Genomic DNA, 22791 nt, shown 5'->3' with positions numbered 1-22791 from the left:
GCAACCTGTTTGAAGGGTTCTACTTCTGGGGCATTTACTTTGCTTGACCAAAAAGATAGAAATTGGTTTGCGTTGTATCCACAGTGCAAGGGCAAGACCAAAAGAGAGTACAGGGGTATTGAACCGTTACCGCATGGAAGACAGGTGAGGGCCAGTCGATAGTAACTTCTACTGCTGTGGTAAGCGTAAATCCCCATCCAATCACACCAACGTCCCCCTTCGTTCAGGTTTGGTTACATGCACCTATATAGAATGCTAGGAGACTCCCTGGTCGTCGTAACTAGTATTACACTTCTGTATCTTCTACACTATCTCAGATCACAGTTTACGCGTTGCTTCGCTTGTAGTGCAACAGCTGTGTTGATACGAAGAACACTCCCATTCGAAATAATCTGGATTTATCGATGTCCGGTGTCGTTTTTATAACATCGTTTAGAGGCTTTCACATATGACGCTTGACGAGAAAGTCCAGACACATCGCCATTGGAGAACTGCTGGTTAGCCAACCTCCGCAGAACAGTCAAACTCAGATATTCGCTTCGCAGAACATTTCGTGAGCTTGATATGAATATATTTGTCTTTATAGTGAAGGTCTACTATGCGAACTTGCAATTTTATGATAATGTAATCCCCAAACAAAGCAATAATTCACTACAGCATTCTATCATAGGCCTCCTTCTCTTCCGCCTTCTTATACAGCATATCAAACGCATCGTCTCCCATCTCCAGCACCAGTCTCCCAAACCAACTGTTCCCTCGTTGTTTCAACAAATCCAGCGGCTTGCCAAACTCTACACACCTTCCCGCATCCAAAACCATCAACTCATCAAAATCTATAATGGTTCCAATACGATGTGCAATGGTTATTACCGTACTTGACGAAAACATTCCTCCTTTACGTCGTATAGCACTCTGAATTAAATTATCTGTGAAGCTGTCAATATTGGAGCTGGCTTCATCCATGACGATTATTTTGCTGTTTCGTAGTATGGCTCGGGCGAGTGCTATGAGTTGACGTTCACCGACACTAAAGTTGGATCCGTTTTCAGATACTGGTTCATCTAGTTTACCAGGCAGATTTCGTATCATCTTCCCTAGTTCTACTGCATCAAGAACTTCCCATAATCTGGCATCGTCGTATTGATGGAAGGGATCGAGATTGAAGCGCAAATCGCCCTTGAAACAAAATGGTTCTTGGGGTATGATTGAGATACGACTACGAATGTCTTCCAGTGACATGTCAGTAACAGATAGTCCATCAATTATAACTGACCCAGGATTGGGCTCCACCAATCGGAATAACGCTTGCAACATTGATGACTTTCCAGCACCCTAATTTAATACATAGCACGCGTCAATGACGAATAATTTGCTTGAGCAAGAACAAGGGACACTTTACATACAGTTCTTCCAACAATCCCCACTTTAGAACCAGGTTTGATATCGACAGATATTCCTTTCAGCACTTCGTTATCAGTTTGTGGGTATGTCAGACGCAAGTCCTTGAGCACTATATGACCAGATTGAGGCCATTCCTTCGAAGGTTTGAGGTCATCAGGACCGGGTTGTGCTTCAGATGGGATTTCAGTGAATTCTAGTATACGTTCAACACTCGTCATGAGTGTTTCAGTTTCAGCCTTCTGACGGAAGCACCATTGAGCGAGCCCCATCTGAGAAAAAGAAGCTTTGTGAGATCCAGTTGAATAAGCGAAAAATAGTGTTTTTACAGAAAATTGCCAAACACTCAACAAAAAAAGAAACAACTCAAAATGCTTAATTTCGCTCACCAATTGCAAACTATAACTCAGCATCAACCCGATCAATCCCGGTGACAGATTTAAAGATTGCTTTAACGAAACTGCCACAAACGACACAATGACCAAAAACTAGACCAAACGCAGTTTTAAATTAGGATGCGGCCTTGGCAAAAAAACCCAAAGATGACATGGTACTAAGGTTTCTTTACCATTGCAGACATGGTATCAATTCTAAATCCAAACCATCTAGCTCCCGTCAAGAATGTCAACCACATGCGAGTGTTGTTATTCTGAATGTCCATAAATCGAGCAAGGAATTGGTCTGTTGCTCCAAGAGCCCGCAGCACCGGTAATCCTTAATTGAGAAAAAATTGTGTTTCATTGCTGTATTCCAGAGTGACCAAAACAAAGAACATGCACATACCTTCTAACGTCGACGGAATACTAGAGTACACCGGACTTCTAGAAATACTTTCTAACCTTTTTACAGGGCGAGATGCAGCCAAGTACCAACGAGATAAATAGACGAAGGAAATAATCAGAGGAGGAATAACGATTAATATATAGGGTATAATTGCGACCTAATATTTCGAAAACATGATCAGTTGGTCTGTTTCACACAGACACAGTATCATGGCGAACGGAAGCTTACAGAGAGTGACAGAACTCCTGCCAGGATGAAGGCACTTTGAACGAAATCAAAAAAGGTCTGAGGCAATTGTTCATCCGCCAGTCCCATATCCTAGCGAACTCAGTTAGGGAAAAAAGGAGGCTGAAGCGTGCAGAAATAGAACATACCTTTGCGAATCGATTCATGACTCTGCCAAGAGGATTCAGTTGATAAAACGATACTGGAGCCTTCAATGACTTGTTGAGCATTGTCTTGAAGATGGATCGAGTCGACCTCAGCGACACGGTGAAGAAAGCAATTGCTCTGGCATTCGAGAGAATGATTTGGAGTAGAACGAGCCCTGCATATACGCTAGGCAGTACTGGGCTTCTTTGATTTGCAGCAGACTGTTGTACCCATCTTGACAACCTAAGGACAAAGCAGAGAGATCAACGAAACGCTCCACCTCAAACTTTTAAACAACGTACCACCAGTCGGTCATGACCTGAGCTACTTCACCAACAATAAGAGACAGGAAAAGTAATATTCCTATGTCGATGAGAATCAAGTTAGGCAATGCGAAAATTGGCCAATCAATACGTCTGACCGATGATTATACCTGTAAAGACGCCAGCTCCAGCTCTGAAATACTGATAATAAGTGCTCCACGAGACGTTACCACTAGCAGCTTTCTCTTGACTCATTTCTTGACCAAAAGTATTGCCACCAGATTGTGGCGCAACGACCAATTTCCTTCGTACATCATCATCCAATTTTACAGCTGGAGTAGCAGCCTTCCGTATTATTGGTTTCTTCGTGTTCTCGGCTGTATCGACATCAGTATTATCTGAATCATCTACATTATCATCTACAGCGTCTTCGACATGCTCATATTCTCGAAGGGCGTCAGCAAATTTGCCTTTTCCATCAGTGCAGACTTTCTGAAAGCTGCCCTGATCGACAATCTTGCCACCTTCCATGATCAGTACATGATCACAGTGCTGAATGTATTGCAATTGGTGGGTCACGATGAATACGGTTTTAGATTTGAGGAAGGTTTTGATCCCGTCTTCAAATAATCTTCTTCCAACACGGACGTCGAGAGCCTCCAATACCGAGTCCAGAAAGTAGATGTCAGCGTCACCATATACAGCTCTAGCACAGCCAACTCTGGCGCGCTGGCCACCTGACAATGTGACTCCCCGTTCACCAATAATCGTATCAGCACCATTAGCAAACAATTCAATATCTCTAGACATGCCGCAAGCATGAATAACCTCCCAAAAGCGTTCTTCATTCCAATCTCGTCCAAAAACCTATCGACGTGGTCAAAGGCTTGTGACAATGCGAAAAATGGCAATGATTGGGCTTACGATGTTGTCCTTTATCGATCCGGTTATAATCCAAGGTGTTTGAGAACTATATCCAATTTTTCGACTGCGTAGACCTACACGACCTTCCAGAATCTCCATTTCTCCCAAAATACATGATATTAGCGAAGATTTACCAGATCCCACCGATCCACAAACGGCGACGAGCGACCCGCGTTCGATACTGAAGGTCATGTTTTGTAATGTGACTGGCCGAGTAACGTCTTCCACAACTTTGATGTCAGAGCCAGCTGTCGTTGCAGGATTACCCCATGCAAATGAGGCATTGTCTGCTGCAACGTCAATGATGGCAGGTTTGAACGAGTCCAAGAATTGTTGGCTCTCAGGAGTCAACGCTGTTGATGCAATGTCAGGTAGCAGCAAGAACTGCAGCAGTGACAGAGAAGGGAATAGTTAGGAAGACATACGTGGCGACCTCACAACGACGAGAACCTGACAATGCCAAATGCAAAAACCCAGGAAATCAAAGACTCACGGATCGAATTCTTCTCATTGACACCATAGACTCTGATATAAATTGCACAGCTTTCGGAAAGAAGTTGAATATGGTGGCTCTGAGAATGTTAAACAATGCGATGGTAGTGAAGATCTAGAGAGAACCGTGCGTTGATATCCAACTTGGAAGAACCGTGAATCTTTCGGCGAATAGGTTACCTTGGAAGCAGTGAATGTTTCACCAAAAAGCCAGAGAGACGTCCATGCGAAGACTCCAATGATTGCACCGACACAAAAGTACAGTGCTTCATTCTATAGTTGTCAAGGCCTTAGTTTTTGTTCATAATCCGGCTAAGTGCAAATGTACCCACGATTGCTCTCATGATGTTTGCACGTTGAATGAAACTGGTCTCTTCGTCCCTCATATTATTCACTCTTTCTTCAAAACTTTTCTCCCAAGCGTATAGTTTGACCTGACAGTTCAATGCATTGTTAACCGTGATTTTTCCAATTCAATTATGTAGAAATGCGCAAGAACAACATACGATTTGAATGCCTGATATCATGTCGGATATGGTTCGAATCCTTTCATCTCTCCACTTTACGGTTTCTAAACGACAATTAAGTTAGACAACATACTCTCGCACAACGCAAGTCCAAAATCGTACCTTTACGTAACCTTCCAAAAGTAGCACCAAAGAAACCTTGAACCGGCATAAAAGCAAAGATGACGATCAAGCCAATAAAAGCACTATATGATATCTCTCTCCATGCAAAGTAAAGCACCAAAATGGCTTGTATTGGACCGACCCATATGAAATGTGCAAAGGGAGCTGCATCCTCAAATCGTTGCACGTCATTTGATACGAGATTTACTATGAGCCCTGACGTGGCATAGTTTTGATATAAACGGAGACATTTGGCGTATATTACTGCTATCATGCCCACTCGAGTCTGCATGCCCGCCCGCATAGTAAGAAAGAATTCAATATGGTGCAGCATACCGTGGGTGATGACACAAAGAGATAAACCCATGGCAGCAAGATAACCATCTTTCGTGAGAGAATGTTAAAAGATGGAAAATAATACTCTCGATTAATATTCGATCTGAGCTTTACCTGACGAAGGTGCAGTAGGTGTTTGAAAGTATATCAAGATTTGTCCCAACATGATAGCTTCACCAATCTGTAATAACATTAAATGTAAGCACCATATAAAGCATATACCTACCAACTAAATGCTTCGTACCTGCACGCAAGCCTCTGCGACAAAAGCTAAACCGCCCAACATGAAGCCAAAGCCGAACGCATGAAAAGCCGCCTTCCATATGTTGGCATCTTTAGGTCCATGCTTGTCTAGCTCGTATTTCCAAGCTCTGGTAAAGGCGGCCACAAGCTTTGTTGAATCATCTGGTGGACTATAATGGGAAAAGCCTGTGAGTCTCTTTCGGGTTTCAAGTAGCTACTGAACCGAGCGATGCTCACTCTATAGCTGGCAGATCCTCAGCAACCAAATCCCTCTTCAGCCCTCTTCGAACCAGCTCGTTCATAAAACTGAAGGTCCATCGGTAAAAGAAGTTATAATGACTCCAAGAAGGAATAGCTACATCGTGAGGAGCAGCCATTGCCGGTTCCTGGAAAGGAAAGACGTTAGAGTGTTGAGCTCGAGACAGGGCAAGCGTCAGGAGCAACTCGAGCAACGACAAAAGACGTTCTCAACAGTTCAAAGTCGTCATCAAAACGAGTTCGAAGAAAAAACGAAAAGATAAAGCATGTGTAAAGGCTTAACATGGGGAATACTTACAGCGATCGTCGTGAATTCGATGTGACGGCCATTAGGGGACGTGTCACCATTCATGACGTTCTTTTTCTGCGGAGCTTCACCAGCCTTCAAGTCTGTCAGATCCTGACCTTCCTCCATAGATCTGATGTCATCTTGGCCCACTTGGATGCTGTTGTTGCCTTGATCAGGAATTCGTGGAGCGTCATCTGCATTACCCGAATTGAGGACTTGGAGTGAAACTGCTCCACTCCCCACCAGAGCATCGACCACGGATCTATTACTCATGTCCTCCCAAGATTGATCCTGATTTGCCACTCCCTTCCTACTCCTATATTCGAATTTTTTTTTAGTCAGTTGGAAAGTTTGAAACGATGCTTCTGGCTTTGACTTCAAGTTTGTCCAGTCGTCGTATAGAGTGCGCTCATATCAATCATATCATCATTCAAATCACGTAAATTCGATGCTTGATCGCCCAGAGAACTACCAGTTTGAACCAAGAAACAAGCAAGTCGAAACTTTGCACGCTGAGCACTTTCACTCCATTGTTAACCGCAAGCGTGTATTCGCTGACAACATGATCAATAATTTGAATATGAACGAGATCTGATTAGGGACTTTGGTTTGTTTCGATCTTGTATCAAAACATGCATCGCATTATGTGTTCGCGAGTTTCTTTGTGGTAAAAGATGCTTCATCGACAAACAGACGACATTGTTTCCTTAAATATTTACGCGTAAAATGCGGTCCTCTACCGGCAGATTCTCTGTCTCTGTCTAAATCTGTCGACTGTCTACATGTCCCAAATTTTTCCACTTCTCAAAATCAGTAAAAAGCAATTTGCTGGCTGCTTGGTAAGAGACAAGCTTCAAAGAGAGAACTCTATCGTATTGATGACCATCTAACTGATTCCTCTTATTACTCTAGCAACGAAAGATGTGGGCTCGAACCAGCAGAACAGTCTCTCTTTTGGGTCACTCCCAATTGAGACAAGCAAGCACCAATACTGCCCAACAAGCTGGTGCATTTGGCAACAATAGACGAGAAGTCATCACTTGGGCTGCAAAGACTGCTGTAGGATGCACTATTGCCGGGTTGGCACTATCCGCTACCGTCCTAAATGACGATAATATGGCACCTGTATACGAAAAGATGGAAGCAATGAGAAAAAGCATCAAATCTCTCGCAAAGGACTATGGAACTGGCTTACGTATTCCTCTCACTGAAGCCCATGCCTTCTCCCTCCCTGACCATGGTTTGCATCCTCCTCACTACCCTTGGGACCATCACGCTTGGTGGAAATCTTACGACCATGCTTCGTAAGTATATCTGTTATTTAACCATAATTTAGGATGCAATTGTTGTTATCATGATGATTTTGTGTCGCAATGAACTTGTGCGTGTTTTCCTTGTACTTACGCACTTGCTGCCACCTAGACTACGACGTGGATACCAAGTGTATCGCGACGTATGTGCTGCTTGTCACTCTTTGGAACGTGTAGCATGGCGAAATCTGATTGGTGTGACACACACTGAAGCTGAAATCAAGGCCATGTCTGCTGAATACGAATATGCTGATGGACCAAACGATGCTGGTGAAATGTTTATGCGACCAGGCAAAGTATGTGTTATAGTCAGAATTTGAAATAGCAATGCAGGCCGTATCGGTAGCAAGTCGAACACGCGGTTTCATTGGAGCAAAAGCACTCTCATTACAAAAACCAGTCTCATTTTCGTTTTTTTACGCTGTAGCCATCAGATTATATGCCCAAGCCATATCCTAATGAAGAAGCTGCTCGAGCTGCTAATGCTGGTGCTTACCCTCCAGACTTGAGTTGTATTGTTCGTGCTCGTCACGGTGAAGAGGTGAGACACACAATTCCCTTCGAGAACTCGACGTACGAAAATATCAAAACGCGTATCAATTGATTAGGACTACATTATGGCCTTGCTATTGGGATACTACGATGCTCCAGCTGGTTTCAAAATGGCTGAGGGAAAACACTACAACCCATACTTCCCTGGAGGTTCCATATCCATGGCCCGTGCTCTATACGACGAAGTAGTAGATTACTCTGATGGCACTACCAACACTGCATCTCAACTAGCTAAAGATGTCGCGACCTTCTTGTCTTGGACTTCATACCCTGAACACGACGACAGAAAAAAGATGGGATTGAAGACTTTGGCCATTTCTGCTGCTCTAATGGGATTGAGTGTCTGGTGGAAGAGATTCAAATGGTCTTACATAAAGTCGAGGAAGATTGTATACCGACCATCAAAGTCTATTGAGGTTTAAACGAGGAAGTTGGGTTGAATCGGTAGTATTAAAATTGAAAAATCAGCAAGGCAGAGATCAAACTAGTCGTTATTCCCTATTACACGTTTCCAACACTTCAAAATAAACTGAAATTAGAAAGCAATTTTTGAAGGAATATAAGTGAACCAAGTAACATTAGAACGAGGCGAACGAACCGATGTCCTTTGCCGGAACTTGATCAACTATGAATTTCGACCATCCCTATTCTGAGTAGCTGAAATGTCCTTCCAGATCAACGTCTTAACAAGCTTCGTTGAAGAATAACTTAGCTTTGTTAAGACGTTACAAAAGTGAGCTTGAGAAGCTTTAGGATGTAGGACAATTCATGGAGCCATCGTTTTCTGCTTAGAGGCGGACGTCTCTTTCGTGAAGGGACCCTGCACTGTGAGGTCTTAGTGAAAGAATTCTTGCCGATTCGGCGGGTGCGTAGGACGGGTTGTTAAACTTGGCTACTGCTTTTAACTTCTGGCTGAAAGATCAAAGAGCTATAGTCTTTTACTTAGTGCAATCTTTCAATTTAGCGGATTTGAGCTCGCCTTTTGAGGCGAGAAAGGATAAAAAATGAACGCTGATCTTTCTACTCGCTTAAGCCTCTTAGCAGCGCACCTAAACAGGTGGCGAACGGATGGGAAGACGCCTTCCCCGTCTCGCAGCAGGAGTTGGCTGTCATGTCGTAGAGCTAGAAGATAGTGCCCCCGTAGCAATCGTATTAGGTCCCTCCTGTATACTATCAACTGGGTTCAACTTATTGAAGCAACCATCCCAGCAATAGCACATCGTCGTGTTGGAATTGAACGCCGACGACGTCGATGGTTAATTATGGGTTACAAGTCTGGCTACATGGATCTGATACGGCTCTCTCTATTATCGAAACACTCCCGACTTGAGAGGAGTTGATCTGTAATGGAGCGTGCCAAGACTTCATCGGGTCAGAGCATCACAAATTCAGGTGTCCAAACAATTTTGTATATCGATCACCCACAGCTTCTTCCTCCAACCCAAGCAATACATGGCGGAACCCATCCCACCACCACCCAAGTCCATCCTTATCTGTTTTATCGATACTGCCTGAAGGCCATTCCTCGGTACGTTTGTCTGACTTCTTGCGAGGCGTCAACTGTTTTACTCACAGTTCCTTTCCAACCATAGACATTCGTTCAGCTCTTTGGTGGTGGTGAAGAAGCACTGGACGTCCAATCTACCGTCCTCGAAAGTCGACGAAGTTTGGCAAAGGGAAGCGTTATGAGTCTCATCCCCTCCAAAGTCGAATCATACCTCGGCTCGTTCCCCTTCTATCGCCCCGTCCACAAGCTACTCAAGAGCGGAGAGACGCAGTTTTTTAAACACCATGAGTGGTACGCCTTGTTGGCTCCAGATGTATTGGACTTTGTAGGATTCGTCAAGAGGGCATCAAAACTGGGTTTGCGCTTGGAGGAAGTAGGGTGCCCCAATAGGCGACGATGAAGGTGAAGAAGAGGAAGAAGAAGGAGCGGGTGAAGAGGAAGGAGACGAGGAATAATCAAACTAGGGTGGTAGTGAAGAGGAGAAATGATGATGATGAAGTAGTAACAATAGTATTAGCAAGGACTGTATGGAGCTTCGTAACATGGCAAAAATACAATGGTGGAAAGGGTTTTGTGTCGCCTCTGGCACTTACCGATGGTTTTGCACAGTGTACTCGTACAAATAACTTTCGTAAAAGTCGATACCCTTCCCCTTGCATCGCCCATGTCGTTTTCGTCACCGAATTCAATATGATTGAAAATGTTCACCGAGTTCCATGTCGATGAATAAACGGCCGAGGTCTGCGCCGGTAAGGTGGCGTGCATTCACCGTGACTCTTGACAGGCTGCACTTCTCTAAAAGGTCGTCCGTCCTCGTTCTCGACTGATCGACTAGGTGTCAAAAGTCTCTACCAAATTACAACGATTACCACGTTAATGGTGAGAGAGCGATATCGACGCTGACAAGGTATAGTACTTCGTCGTACCTCCTCAGAGGATGCACCGTTCTAAAATCCCTTCAGATCTCGTTCTCGTCTGTTTCGACGTTTTTCAAATGTTGCAAATATTTGTTGAAGAGTTCACGAGCACGTCCCTTGACGTACCTACAAAAGAGTTTCGATATCAGTATTTCACAGCAATGAAAGAGCATAATGGCATAATTAATAATATAAACACGTTCAACGTCAGACTGCCTCACTTTGTGCAGTCGAATGACACAATCACGAACGCCTATCAGCTCAAAAAGACATCCAGAACGGTACAAATATGCATTTACATCCAGTACAAATATTCAGAGCCCGTCCATCGCCCTTCCTTGAATCTGCTCGTCGAGCTTTTGACAACTCTCGACAATTCCAAAAAATTCAAGCAAATCCATCGTCTTATTTATAACTAGAGTGTCGAGCGCTTCAGTTCCTCGGTGGCCCAAGCATCCGGCATGACTATATTCAGGCCGTGCATAGTGCGTGTTATGAGCGATCGATTAACAAGGAAGCAACAGCTCTGTTGAAAATGACTGACTTTGAAAGCATACAATAACATAGGATCTTCATGAAGGAAGCGTCAAGCAAATCGTAGGCGCATCTCTCGGAACTGATAATATCGCTACCGTCAACCATACCGCTACGTAAATCACAATGCATCGCCCAGCATCAACATCAAAACGCTTAGATCTCAACAAACTGCACTTCTTTACACAGAGAACCACCGTCTTACTTCGCAGATCTATACAAGAAAAACGCACTACACGGTGCCCATGTCATAAAACTCGGTCCCAAGAATGATGATGCTGCACGAGAAGCATTACAAGCTTGGCCGAATGGGTTACAGCTCGGTGGAGGCATCACGATTGATAATGCGATGCAGTGGTTGGACTATGGTGCTGAAAAGGTATAATGCCAAGATGCATGGGACTGGTGTGTCTCTGTATTAGGCAATGCTAAGTCTGAGATCTCTTGTCTTTTTGCTGCACATGTAGGTCATCGTTACAAGCTGGCTATTCCCAGACGCAGCCTTCTCAGAGGAGCGATTACGGCAGATATCGGAAAAGATTGGAACGGAGAAGCTTGTTGTCGATGTCAGGTATTTGCTCGCCAAAAAGACGAGCCTATATTTTGAATCGATTGAGTCCTGACACTCCTCTACTACTCTAGTTGCAAGCAACGAGACAACAAGTGGATTGTTGCCATGAATAAATGGCAGACGCTGACTGATATGGATGTTAATGAGGGTACGCGAACATACCAACAATAGTTGAATCAATCGACGTTCTCAGATTTGTTATAGTACGACGTTCACAGACACTTTTTTGCCTTAGAATCATTAGGCCTCTTATCATCATACTGTAGCGAATTCCTCGTCCACGCTGCCGATGTTGAAGGCTTGCAGAGAGGAATTGATGAACAGCTTGTTGCAGGTAAAACACCAAAACTTATATATGCATGTTACGACAGAAACAACATCAGCTCATGTATTCTTTTTCTTGTCCTCTTTCGCTTCTCGCTTAAACCATAGCACTATCAAAATGGTCTCGCATACCATGCACATATGCTGGTGGTGCCAAAGATATCTCTGATATCGATTTGGTGAATATATTGTCGAATGGGAGGATTGATCTTACTTATGGAAGGTGAGTCGTTGCATCATCACAAACCGAGAAACGATTTTGCAAGGATCATTGAGACTTTATTCCGTGTCATTAGTGCACTAGACATATTTGGTGGCAAAGGAGTCACACTCTCAGAACTAGTTGCATGGAATCAAAAACATGGGCATTCACGTTGAAGATACACATTTTGACATTATTTATATACTCTTTGTTTTCTTCAAATACAAAATGATTCATCTTACACTTACCAAAAAATGAAATCGACCTTTTCAAAACATATACAATGTTTAAGTTGCCTTAGTTGCGTGCCTCCTGGCGTATGACCCATCAGGGAATACACACTCTTCCTACAAAATCAAGAGGAGAAAAAGAGGGGAACTGAGATTAGTCGCATGTAGGTCAACTTCATCTCAATCACCACTCACATCACCATCGGCAAAAATATACTTTTTAGTGCCATCCGGAAAGTGAATCTCCCGGCTATCTGGATAATGCTTCTCTACTTGTCCATTAGCAAATTCGTAGATTTGCAAGCCATCTGGATGTGTAGTATGCAGAGTTCTGGGTTCAGCATACCAATAGACAGTGTGCTTATTGGATGTGACCTAAGAAGAGCCAGAAGAGTGAGAATCATTCTTCTCCTGATCATGCCTGTGTACTCGTCTTTTGTATACCCTTTTTTGCTCATCACACTTACTCGTTTGTAATCACCATTCACAAACCGAACCACAATATTTCCGTCAGGATACATCTCCTTGGTAGTTCCATTACGATACCATACAAGTTTGACACCATTATCAAACACTCGTTCCAGTTTGCTTTCACCAACTGGTATGTCCTTGTAGGTACCTGTTACTCCCAGCTTTTCAGCTAAAGCTACTAGAGTCGAGTCTGGCTCTCCTGATACTGCTGTTATTGGTGTCACTGCTACCGGTATAGCAGACTGTTTGGGTTTAAGATGCTGCTGTTGCACTACTGCTGCTGTGGGTTTCAGACCCGTATCTGATGAACCAGAATGACGTTGATGCACTTTGACTAGTGAGGAAGTACTAGTACTTGCACCTGCTAGCCCACCCAATCCAGCCGTAGGTATATCTAATGACGACTGAGTATGTTTTATGACAAGTGGCAGAGTCGTCTCCTAATGAAAAGTGGATTTTCGTTAGAAAGGAAGCAACAAAAATCCAAAAGGTTCAAGGAATACCTTTTGTAGAACTACATGAGCTACTCGATCATGCTCAAGTACTCGTACTTCGTCTTGTAACTCCATATTACGTTTCGTCAGAGTATCGACTTGTCGTTTAAGTCTGTCTATTGTCAGCTGCAACCTTGACTCTCGTTGCTTGGCAATATTAGACATGTCGTCAATCTTCTTTTTGAGGGATTCCAACTCTTGTCGTTCTCTAACAATATATCATGTGAGTAAAATACCTGAAAATGGAATTCGAAAACTTTGAAGGTAGTCCTTTTGCGAATACCTTTTGGTTGGTACGAGGTCAGCGACTTTTCGTTGTTGATCCCATGCTATTTTCTCTCTTCTAAGATTCTTCAACTCTTGGACGCGAGTCACTCGAATCTTTTCCATCTCCTGATGCTTGTATTCGTCAAAAGCATCCTAGATTGAGAGAGAGAGAGAGGGAAAGAGAGGATACCCACTGAGATCCGGATAAATGCATGTTTTTGCCGATTTTTTTGGTCTCACCTGTTCTAGCTTGAGTTTTCTCATCAAGAACTCGACCTGTCGAACATCCTTCTCTTTTGACACTGAGCGCTTGGTCTCCTTTGAAACAGCTTCTTCAGGTCTTGTAGCTCGTTCAACAGCTGATGCTGGTGCTGGAACTACAGTGTGCATAAAACGCTTGATCAGACCAGCTAAAAAACGCAAAGATACACAACGAAAAAAGGGGTAAAGATAGAGAACCAGACTGGAAACTTACCAGACTCGACAGGTTTAACAGCTTCCACCACAGGCTTTAGGCTTGGAAAAAGACTAAACAATAGTTTTGATGGAGCAGATGGAGCTGACTGTGCTTGCACCGTAGCATCGACATGATCCTCGAGCATGCCAGTATCCTCATCGTTCTCTGAAAAGGATTTAAGAGATTCATCTGGAGAGCCTAAAGTAAGAGTGTATTCGTAAGATGAAAATCGTTTATTAGAGGAAGGGCAGTCCTGTGTCGCACCATGGTCTGTCTCTGAATATAGAATCGAGTTGTAAGCTCGAGCATGTTCTTCTTCATCATCCTCGGCACCTTCTATCCAAAGAGCGAAAACCCCACAGTAAGGTATTGTATCTGCATACGGTCAACATGGACGTGTTATACGAACTCCATCACCATGTACCTTGAATATCTTCCGGTACATCTAAATCAACATCCATCAACACCTGATCTCTTGGATCGTCTTCATCATGATCCTTCATGATTTGAGCTTCCAGCAGTTCAAAGTCCCTTAAAGAGGCAGCTTCTTCTTGAACCAGTTCTCTCCATACATTTTCATGCATGGCTCTAGCAGGAGCTAATACTCGTGCCTCGATATCTTCATCGTCGTCCTCGTCGTTAGCCACGTTGTCTGGTACATTGGCAGGCCGATGCCGTATTAATGATGATTTAGACGATAGTTTAGACTGTGGAGTGTTGTACTCCTGTTGTTGCTTGTCCTATTGAGGAAGGTAGAATGAATAGTGTGTTCCTGTTAATGTTTGATGATACATGTAGATGCACAATAGATCCGGTGATTGCAATCGTCAATAAAGTACTTGCATGAGTAAATGGCCTGTTGACAGATGTCTCCCAAGAGATGCCACTAGTTGATATCTATGGTGCGATTCAAATCAGAAAGTGATTTCGGATGTGACCATTTGACGTGTACGCAGAGTCTTACCGGTCGCTCATCAGATAACATGATGAATTTAGATCCAAAATGAATGATCCAATGGTCCAAAGGTAAGTTCTTTACGTTCTAGTCATTTAATCGTCCTTAGCGTTTTGTGTTTCAGAGGCTCAATAGGTTTGCGAAGGACGGAAATGAAATTAAAGCACGGTAGGATAGCTTCTAATATTTGAATATTTAAAATTGTGTCTTTTATAACTTGCTCTGTAATAAATCAATACAGTTATCACGTCGAAAGGCTCGCAATTCAGACCAGTGCTCCTTCGAGCGAGATGGGTTTTATACCAAATCTACTGCTTGAAACGAGCTCCTACGCGTCATAACATCTTGTAGAATATATATTTCATCGAGATCTATTCACTTTGCTGAGTGAATCATGTCCAACTTTCAATAAACCCTGGCTTTCCAAACTTTCAACGCTACACACAAGTTCATAACAAATTGGCCAACAAGAAAGCAAGTCCTTTGCATTATACAGCTGACTTGTACCGAGCTCGCCCATATTGCATGTAAGCCCCTCCAATAATCACCGTCGCTCGCTGCTTCTTGTTTTTCCAATCAAGCTTTTTTTGATTATTTCGTTTGATGGACTCCATTCTACAGCCCAATAATCTTACTTACATATCATCTCCAATCATTAGATTTGAATTTCTCAATCTACTTGCATCATCCACATCATGAATACCTTCTCCCCGTTCTCAAACTCGAGCATCTTTGACAATTTGACGACAAGCCCAACATCTGCCAGTCCAACCTCTTCGTCGTTTGGTCCATCTGTATCTCCATCAACAGGCTCTTATTTATCATCCAACAAATCAAGAACGTTGCCTCCTCCACTGAGCTACAGTGCTTTCGGATCAAACAATGCAAACAACTCGCTTCCCCCTCCATATCCCTCTCCAAACTCGGGTTCTTCGGACTTGGCTAGGAGTTTGGCTTCAGAACTCGATCGAGAGAGAAATCAGTCGGGTAGATTGGCTGCTGCTCTTGAAGCTGAACGGGAAAAGAATATGGCCCTTAGAGCTGCGATGAGGTGGGTTCAGCACTCATCGCAATCAACGAATTTTTTTTCTCTTCATGCTATAATTGTGATGATTGTTGCATCGTGTCCCTTACATTCCGAACTCTCTTTGGTATTTGTGCTTACATCATCACATTCTCTTAGGCAACAACGTAGTGATGCTGCTCAGATCAGTGAAGCATACAACTCGTATCAACATGTCGCTGATATCTTGAGACGTCGTTGTGCTACTCTGGAAAGTGAATTGGCTGCTGCGAGGGATGCTGTTCATATGGCTACTCGAGAAGCTGCTCGTGAGCAGGTACAGTACTTTTGATGCCCCTTTTTTGCCGTATTCACAGGCACTGTTTCGTATACTAAACTACAAACTGGCACTTGGTTTCTAGGAGTTACGCATACGATTCGAAACAGAACTCGACCATTGTCGACGTGCTGTCCGTGACGCCGCACAGCGAGCCATTGAAGTCTTGGTATTTGCTGCTGATGGAGATACCGAAACACAACATGTCGCCAGAGAAGTCGCTTTATGGAGATCACAAGCCCGTGACACTCGACACGGCTTGACTTCCACCTTACTCCCAGTAACTCATATCAAAACAGTATTGGGAAAACTTGAAGAGTATGCCAAACAATGGCGCAATGATAAGAATATGATTATGAGACCACAACAAATAATCAATGATGGAGGAGAAAATAGAAAACAGCAACAACAACAACAACAGCAACAGTACTTTCAACAACAACAGCACCAGCAGCAACTACAACAACAGCAGCAAGCAGAAGGACATAATGATGATGTAAATCGTGACAATAATCATATATTGACTCCAGTCACTAGTAGTGAAGATCTCACTAGCAACATGGCTACTTCGCAGAACGGCGACGTCAGTACAGCAGTGAGTGTAGATGGATCTGCTGAAGACAGTGCAGTCATATTGGACTCTCCCGAAAAGAGCTCTGGAGGCTCGTCATCATCCTCATCTGTAGTAGAAGTCACTCGACGATCCTCGTCTTCGTCATCCGTGAACGAATCCAAATTCAATAGTAAAGTCTTCTTCAACTTGGAATCTCCCACCGCGGTTACATTCGAAAGCAACGGCATGAATAACAATAGCATTAACAACTATACCAACAATAACAACAAGGGACAATCTCGAGAGTCTCGATTACCGGCTGCTGCTGTAGACCTCAATGCACCAGCTATTACTCTTGCATCCTTCTGGCCTTCTACATGGGCAGAAAAGAATAATAGTAGCAGTAGTAGCAAGTCGATTATTGATCCACCACCAGGTCTCGGTCCTCGTGTCACCACTGAACGACTGATGGACGGTAACAATGGTGGTGGTAACAGTATGGTGGATGATCGTGGGAATGATTTATCTACCTCGTCTCCCACTACAAACAAATGGACTGATATTGTAAAAGGAGAAACCATTCCCAAGGTATGAAATTTCTATCAAGTCGCTTTTTTTGCGCGATGTTTCAAGAGTCAAACGATGCCTCTTCATCTGTCCAATGACATGATACTGTGATTCGTTGCCTGACCACAACTTGGGTCTTAAATTAGGCTCGACCTCCATCTCGCATCTCTACATCGTCAAAATAAGTACAATCTCCCATATACACTAATGAACAGCACACAACAAAAATCTCTGTAAAAAGTGACACCCCTGATATGAACTGCATGCCATGTGTAATATAGAAGAAGAATTTGCTTTATGTAAAACCTACTCAACCAAACAAGTAAGAAAAACGAAATTGAAATACAAACAGCAGCCCTTTGTATCTGAAAAGAAAATATATTAGTCCATCCTCGCAATCAATAGTCAATGAATTTCCATGTCGCGTAGTTTGGAGTCTTGGATGTTTTTAGTGTCTAAAAAGAGTGATTGGCGCAGCACGCTTTTTGATTTGCACTTTCCGTGGGTTATGAACATTCGATTTCAACGTGCTTACGTGCCTCCGTGAGAGAAAACGCGAACATTTTCATCTCCAATCCATCTTCTACCTTGCAATCAAGCCACGGAAACCATTCAAATTGAAATTTTCTGTTAACACCAATTTTCAACCTTCAGCTCTACCGCCACCATAGGAAGTCACGATGCCACTAGAACCAATATCGACAGACGTAAATACGTCCAGCACGACACGTGCATCATCCCTCCCCTCACCACCAATATCATCAGCATCCTCATCACCAGCATCCCAACAATCCCAGCAATCTTCGACAGGATCACCGCAACAGTATTATTCGTCCCGATACCATATGGGCATCAACGTCGGGATGAACCTTATGAACTACCTCTCCCCGCACCACATGTCTGCATCGTCATCACCTTCATCACGAACACATCACGGAAGCACGCAAACCTTTATTCCACGTGCTATTCAGCACAGTGGGTCGCAGGGTGCTGCTGAACGAGAGAGGGACTATACCACGTTCGTTAATTCGCCATCTGGTGGTGCTCACACTACGTCGACCACGTCAGGAGGAGGAACAAGAGACACATGGCTTCCACGCACCGTAATTGAATACACGTCGTCGTCACGTACATCTGGACGTATTTCTGCACAGGATATGTACCCTGAGTCCTTCGACCCAGCAAACATACGACCACAATTTCGATCTAAAGTCGTGTGTGAATTGAAGTGTCGGTATTGCACGAGCACTGTGTGTAAACGGGGCATGAAGGCCATCTTGCTGGCTGATATGAATGTAGAGCTTTACTCTACGGATTTGCCACCTTTTGGAGTACAATTGGTTAATGAAGATTATCAGACGAGGAATTGCCATTGTCGGATTAGGGATGTCGCGTGTTTGGGATGGTAAGCTAAGAAAAACGGATCTCCGTCGAAGGCATCCATGCTTGTTGGAGATTTCTAACTGAACTGGATTGTTAGTGGTAACGTACTTGGATATCACGTAACTCAACCATGTCCTTCTTGCATGGTAAGAACTTCCTCCTTAAATACCAAAGACTATGTTAGCTAACATTCCTCTATCACTAATAGGATGCATGCAATAATGGTGAGATTGAATGAATAACGGCTAGCTTAGTTTCCTATTGGACTTTATTTGTGGGGGGTCTTGCTGACCGTCACAATTGCTGATCTTCACCGTTGCTGACCTTCATCGTTTAATAGGTCACTTCTGGATGTCAGTGTTTGGATACCATTAATTGCATTCGCCCCCATATACACTGAACTAATTTTTTTTTTTGTTTTTAAAATCCGACTCGTAGGCTTCACACCAGCGAAGGTACGTGTCTATGACTACAGAACGCTTCAAATAGGCACAATCTGACTTTATGTTCATCTATAATTAGTTGAATCTTCAGATCGTCTAACAACAGGCTCTAACGGCCTTCCAAGACCGATGTTGTGGGCACATTTGCCTGGAATAGACAAGGAGAAGATTGATGAGCCTACTGAGGTGAGATGTGAATGATGATTTATGGGTTTGAAGACGCGTCCGAAGCCAACAGATTCTGATTTTTTAGCAATACGACCGTATGTGTCGGTGAACGGTGAACCCGTGCTTCAACACAACGAGCTAACAAGTTTTCAATAATCTCTCACACGTGTACATTTTCATTGATCTTTCAAAACAAGTTTATACATTCTCAAGTTCACGAATTTTTGTAACTTGCTTTGTAATTTTGTGGTTGTTCGTCTCCGCAAAAAAAAGAACATAATTCCTCATCATCTGATGGTTCAAAGACCAGGATCAAGACCACTCACTAGCCGATACTGCTAGAGCAGTATAATACAACCTCAACATGTCACTCGAATTTATACGAGAACGAAATGTAGATGTCGTCAATGATGCCAAATCAGCTCTATTCGTGAATTTACTGATGCTTGGATTTAATCCAAACCAGCCATTCCAATCGCTGCCAGCACTGCTTAAACCACTAGATAAAGAAATGTTTTCGCGTGGAAATGGACAAGATAAGGCATTTGAATATGTAGTGGCCTTCTTGCTTGAGAGGCTTGACTCGAAATCATTTCGTGAGGTAATGTCAACGTATGGTGTTTTTTGCGTTGGCAAGCAGATGATCAGAAGCAAGGTTCTTATTTTGAAATACTATTTTGTATTCATTAGAGATTTACGTCTTGCTGGCCAATAACAAACCCGACAAACTCGAAAGAGTTCAGGAATGGTGTCTTTAAATGGCTTGAGGTGCTTAAAAAGACGAATGGAGTGTTTCCTATTGACATACAGATACGGAGATCGCAGTTTGATGAATGTCGTGGTGAAAGGTATTGGTTTGATCTGTTTGGAATCATCCAGGACATTTTTGTCTCATTATCTAATTTCTGTAGATTCGAGAGACTCCTGCTATGTCTTTCAGTATACGCTGTCAAGGCTGTTCTACTACGGGAAGGTGCTCCTCTAGATGGTGAGAATCCTTGACAAATAATAAGGTGAAAACATAATAGGCTGCATGGTTTGACTCTGTTGTACTTAGGTTCTCTGATTGACATTGATCATAATCGCCGGGATGGATTCGCTGATACTATATCACAGCTCAAGGTAGAATGACAAGAATGCTTGGCTGTGAGCTCTCTACTAGTCTTGAACCCTCACATCCTCGACTTAGATGAGAACGCAAGAGCAAATGGACATGTCCTCGAAAGATAGTGCTGAACGAGACACCATCCAAAGTGAATGGCTCGCAGATTTGAATGATGTCACAACTGAAATCAATGCTACTGATGAGGCAGTTGTAAGTGTAGTTTATTTTCCAGGATCCACAAGAAAAAAACGCTTGAGCGTATCAATGACGGATCAGCTTTTAGAGAAATCTGGGAACCACCAAGGACGATTTCGTGAATGGATGTGGCGGTGATGCTTTAGTTATCCTTGATCTTCAAGACCAGACATCATCAGACTTTCCATTAGTTGATGAACAGACACGTGGGATTATGGATCAAGTTGAGAGGTTGATGTTTCGACTCGAGGAACGAATGGAGGTTGTTCAGATGGAAGTCAATGAGATGAAGAGGTAACAACCGTTTCTGAATTTTTGCCGCATATTTTTTTGTTGGCGGTGAGAAACTCATCAGAACAAATCCGTTAGATCCTTACCGATTGAGCAACCAGAGGAGATTGATGTTTCAGCTCCTGCAACTCCAATGACATCAAGTACTCTTCTATTCAAGCCAATAGGTAGTATCATGTTGACACCAGATGCAATAACTGCAGCTCATAGTAAGACTCATGAAGTGCTTCATAAAGGTGATGAGCGTCTCCTTTTGTTGTCATTCAACGATCAAGTAACTCACAAAGTAAATGCTTCAACGAAATTAGTCATCAAGCCTGAAACAATCAGCCCAACCACTTCTTCAACTCCTCCACCACGATCACCTTCTCTGAGAATGAAGTCGATCAAGGGTTCTGCATTCAAGGCTGGTGCCAAGGACGCTCGAATGTCTTCGCTTCATGCTGATTCAAGACAGGTAAGGGTTGAGAGGCGCATAGTGGTGGGCTTCAAAAATAGATTTCAATTTCGGTTTTTTTTTTGGCTTTCTTGTAGAATTCAAAAGAGAACGTACCTCCAAAGCGGTCTTCCAAACTATCAAGAATAGAAGGTAACTCACGCCAGGCTGTTTTTCAGTCCTCACTCCTCATTTGAATTGTTTAGCATTCCATCAATACCGTCTCACATTCCCATTTCTGAATAAAAAGGCAAAACAGACACCTTTAAGAGTCCAGCTGTAATAAAGCAGCCAACGCAGTCCAGGGCGAGGCAGGAGACACCAGCTACAACTACAACCCAACATGAACAACCGTCATCACATCCATTTGGAACGTCGAGCACAGTCAATATGTCTATAGAACCGACACCAACGAGTCCTCGATATCAAAATCAAACAATCTCGTTTGCTGCCAAGATTGTTCCCAGTACGACCATTATAGATCAAACACTCCCATCAACAACATCATCACCTCATCGCAGCGCTGTCTCAACACCCGTAAAGCAAAGGTATCCATCACGTACACCATCTAAATTACGGCTTGTCACAAAGCTTGAGAGTAATTCGCCGTTTGATGATGCTTTAACTGGGATCGAGGGACTGGATTTGATCAGTGAGTGTCCCTTTTGTGTTGAATTTATGTCAGTGAGCTGATTGTCTCTCCAAAGGTGAAGAATGTGCTCCACAGTACTTGTCGGACGTATCGTCGCCATGGACTGTCAAGAAACCAAACGAGAGGTTACAACAAATGGAGGAGTTCTTGAGCAAGATCACCAGGTTTAGACAAGAGGCGTTATAGAATGGGTTTGGTGCTAAGTAACCGAGCATAAAATATAGTAAATACATTCTTCATTTGTTCTCCAATCTCCATGGGAAATGGTTCGATTTTGTTGGACTCAGACAGGCTGTTGACTGTTTCAAAATATCGTAGCCTCCAGCACTCGCACCATCATCAAATTTGTCCACTCCACCCACCTGAACGAATGATGAGGGAAAAGTTGATGAAGAGACCCCAACAAAAGCTGTGAAATACGAGAGTCAGAGCAACAGTTCCAACGCTATACGTGTTGGTATCGGGTTTGAGGATGGAGAGAGACATTGATTTCAAGCCATGACCAATCATACAGCATACAGCATCCTACAAGTTGATTGTTAGGTTGTTGACGGCAGCACAAGGATAACGTGTCCTTCGTTTGCATGTGCTTGAGTGTCAAAAAGCCCAAACTCACAAGGAAATCTTGTATAGATCAGTAGATTTCGAAGCTCCGTTTTAACAAGTAAGGACAGGTAGATCCGAGTCTTTGGGTAGTATATAGGTGGGAAGATGTAGCGCTGGGGTTGGAAAACGTGTAAGCGTCAATGATACTAATTGGTAACCCAATTTAATGATGAACTATTTACATGAGGTTTGAGCAGGTACATACTACATATAGAATCGTCCATATAGCGTGTTTCATGAGTCGAGACATATGCATTGTTATGGTGATCGCACG

The 22791-nt window shown here is 43.2% G+C and overlaps 5 protein-coding genes across 5 annotated transcripts; 3 read left to right on the top strand and 2 right to left on the bottom strand.

Moving 5' to 3' along the window:
* Positions 1-651: 651 nt before the first annotated feature.
* Positions 652-6260, bottom strand: SmJEL517_g05897 (uncharacterized protein; the record flags this gene model as incomplete). The annotated part of the gene is made up of 19 exons (XM_031171823.1): positions 652-1332; positions 1404-1670; positions 1788-1886; positions 1967-2112; positions 2182-2338; positions 2410-2499; positions 2556-2796; positions 2856-2916; positions 2987-3683; positions 3741-4124; positions 4234-4347; positions 4413-4505; positions 4565-4666; positions 4739-4803; positions 4862-5245; positions 5312-5378; positions 5442-5610; positions 5678-5826; positions 5997-6260. 19 exons carry the CDS (start codon positions 6258-6260, stop codon positions 652-654), a joined length of 4230 nt encoding a protein of 1409 aa, XP_031022194.1.
* A 509-nt stretch (positions 6261-6769) lies between these two features.
* On the top strand, positions 6770-8271 carry SmJEL517_g05896 (uncharacterized protein; the record flags this gene model as incomplete). The annotated part of the gene is made up of 5 exons (XM_031171822.1): positions 6770-6826; positions 6900-7291; positions 7410-7593; positions 7725-7838; positions 7906-8271. The coding sequence occupies 5 exons, from the start codon at positions 6770-6772 to the stop codon at positions 8269-8271; spliced, it is 1113 nt and encodes a 370-aa protein (XP_031022195.1).
* Positions 8272-9195: 924 nt separating this feature from the next.
* Positions 9196-12080, top strand: HIS6 (1-(5-phosphoribosyl)-5-[(5-phosphoribosylamino)methylideneamino]imidazole-4-carboxamide isomerase; the record flags this gene model as incomplete). The annotated part of the gene is made up of 11 exons (XM_031171821.1): positions 9196-9220; positions 9277-9377; positions 9442-9681; positions 9747-9881; positions 10841-10923; positions 10997-11186; positions 11275-11378; positions 11450-11526; positions 11614-11712; positions 11811-11925; positions 11999-12080. The coding sequence occupies 11 exons, from the start codon at positions 9196-9198 to the stop codon at positions 12078-12080; spliced, it is 1251 nt and encodes a 416-aa protein (XP_031022196.1).
* A 111-nt stretch (positions 12081-12191) lies between these two features.
* Positions 12192-14808, bottom strand: SmJEL517_g05894 (uncharacterized protein; the record flags this gene model as incomplete). The annotated part of the gene is made up of 11 exons (XM_031171820.1): positions 12192-12251; positions 12330-12509; positions 12602-13045; positions 13109-13307; positions 13383-13519; positions 13607-13776; positions 13842-14021; positions 14088-14159; positions 14248-14563; positions 14628-14720; positions 14788-14808. 11 exons carry the CDS (start codon positions 14806-14808, stop codon positions 12192-12194), a joined length of 1872 nt encoding a protein of 623 aa, XP_031022197.1.
* Positions 14809-17918: 3110 nt separating this feature from the next.
* On the top strand, positions 17919-19341 carry SmJEL517_g05893 (uncharacterized protein; the record flags this gene model as incomplete). The annotated part of the gene is made up of 7 exons (XM_031171819.1): positions 17919-18643; positions 18719-18767; positions 18830-18845; positions 18962-18974; positions 19060-19076; positions 19144-19250; positions 19318-19341. 7 exons carry the CDS (start codon positions 17919-17921, stop codon positions 19339-19341), a joined length of 951 nt encoding a protein of 316 aa, XP_031022193.1.
* Positions 19342-22791: the final 3450 nt, after the last annotated feature.

Source organism: Synchytrium microbalum, assembly GCF_006535985.1.
Source record: "Synchytrium microbalum strain JEL517 chromosome Unknown SmJEL517_scf0064, whole genome shotgun sequence".
Taxonomy (NCBI): domain Eukaryota; kingdom Fungi; phylum Chytridiomycota; class Chytridiomycetes; order Synchytriales; family Synchytriaceae; genus Synchytrium; species Synchytrium microbalum.
The sequence above is the reverse complement of the archived record's forward strand: the minus strand, read 5'-3'. Positions and strand labels throughout refer to the sequence as shown.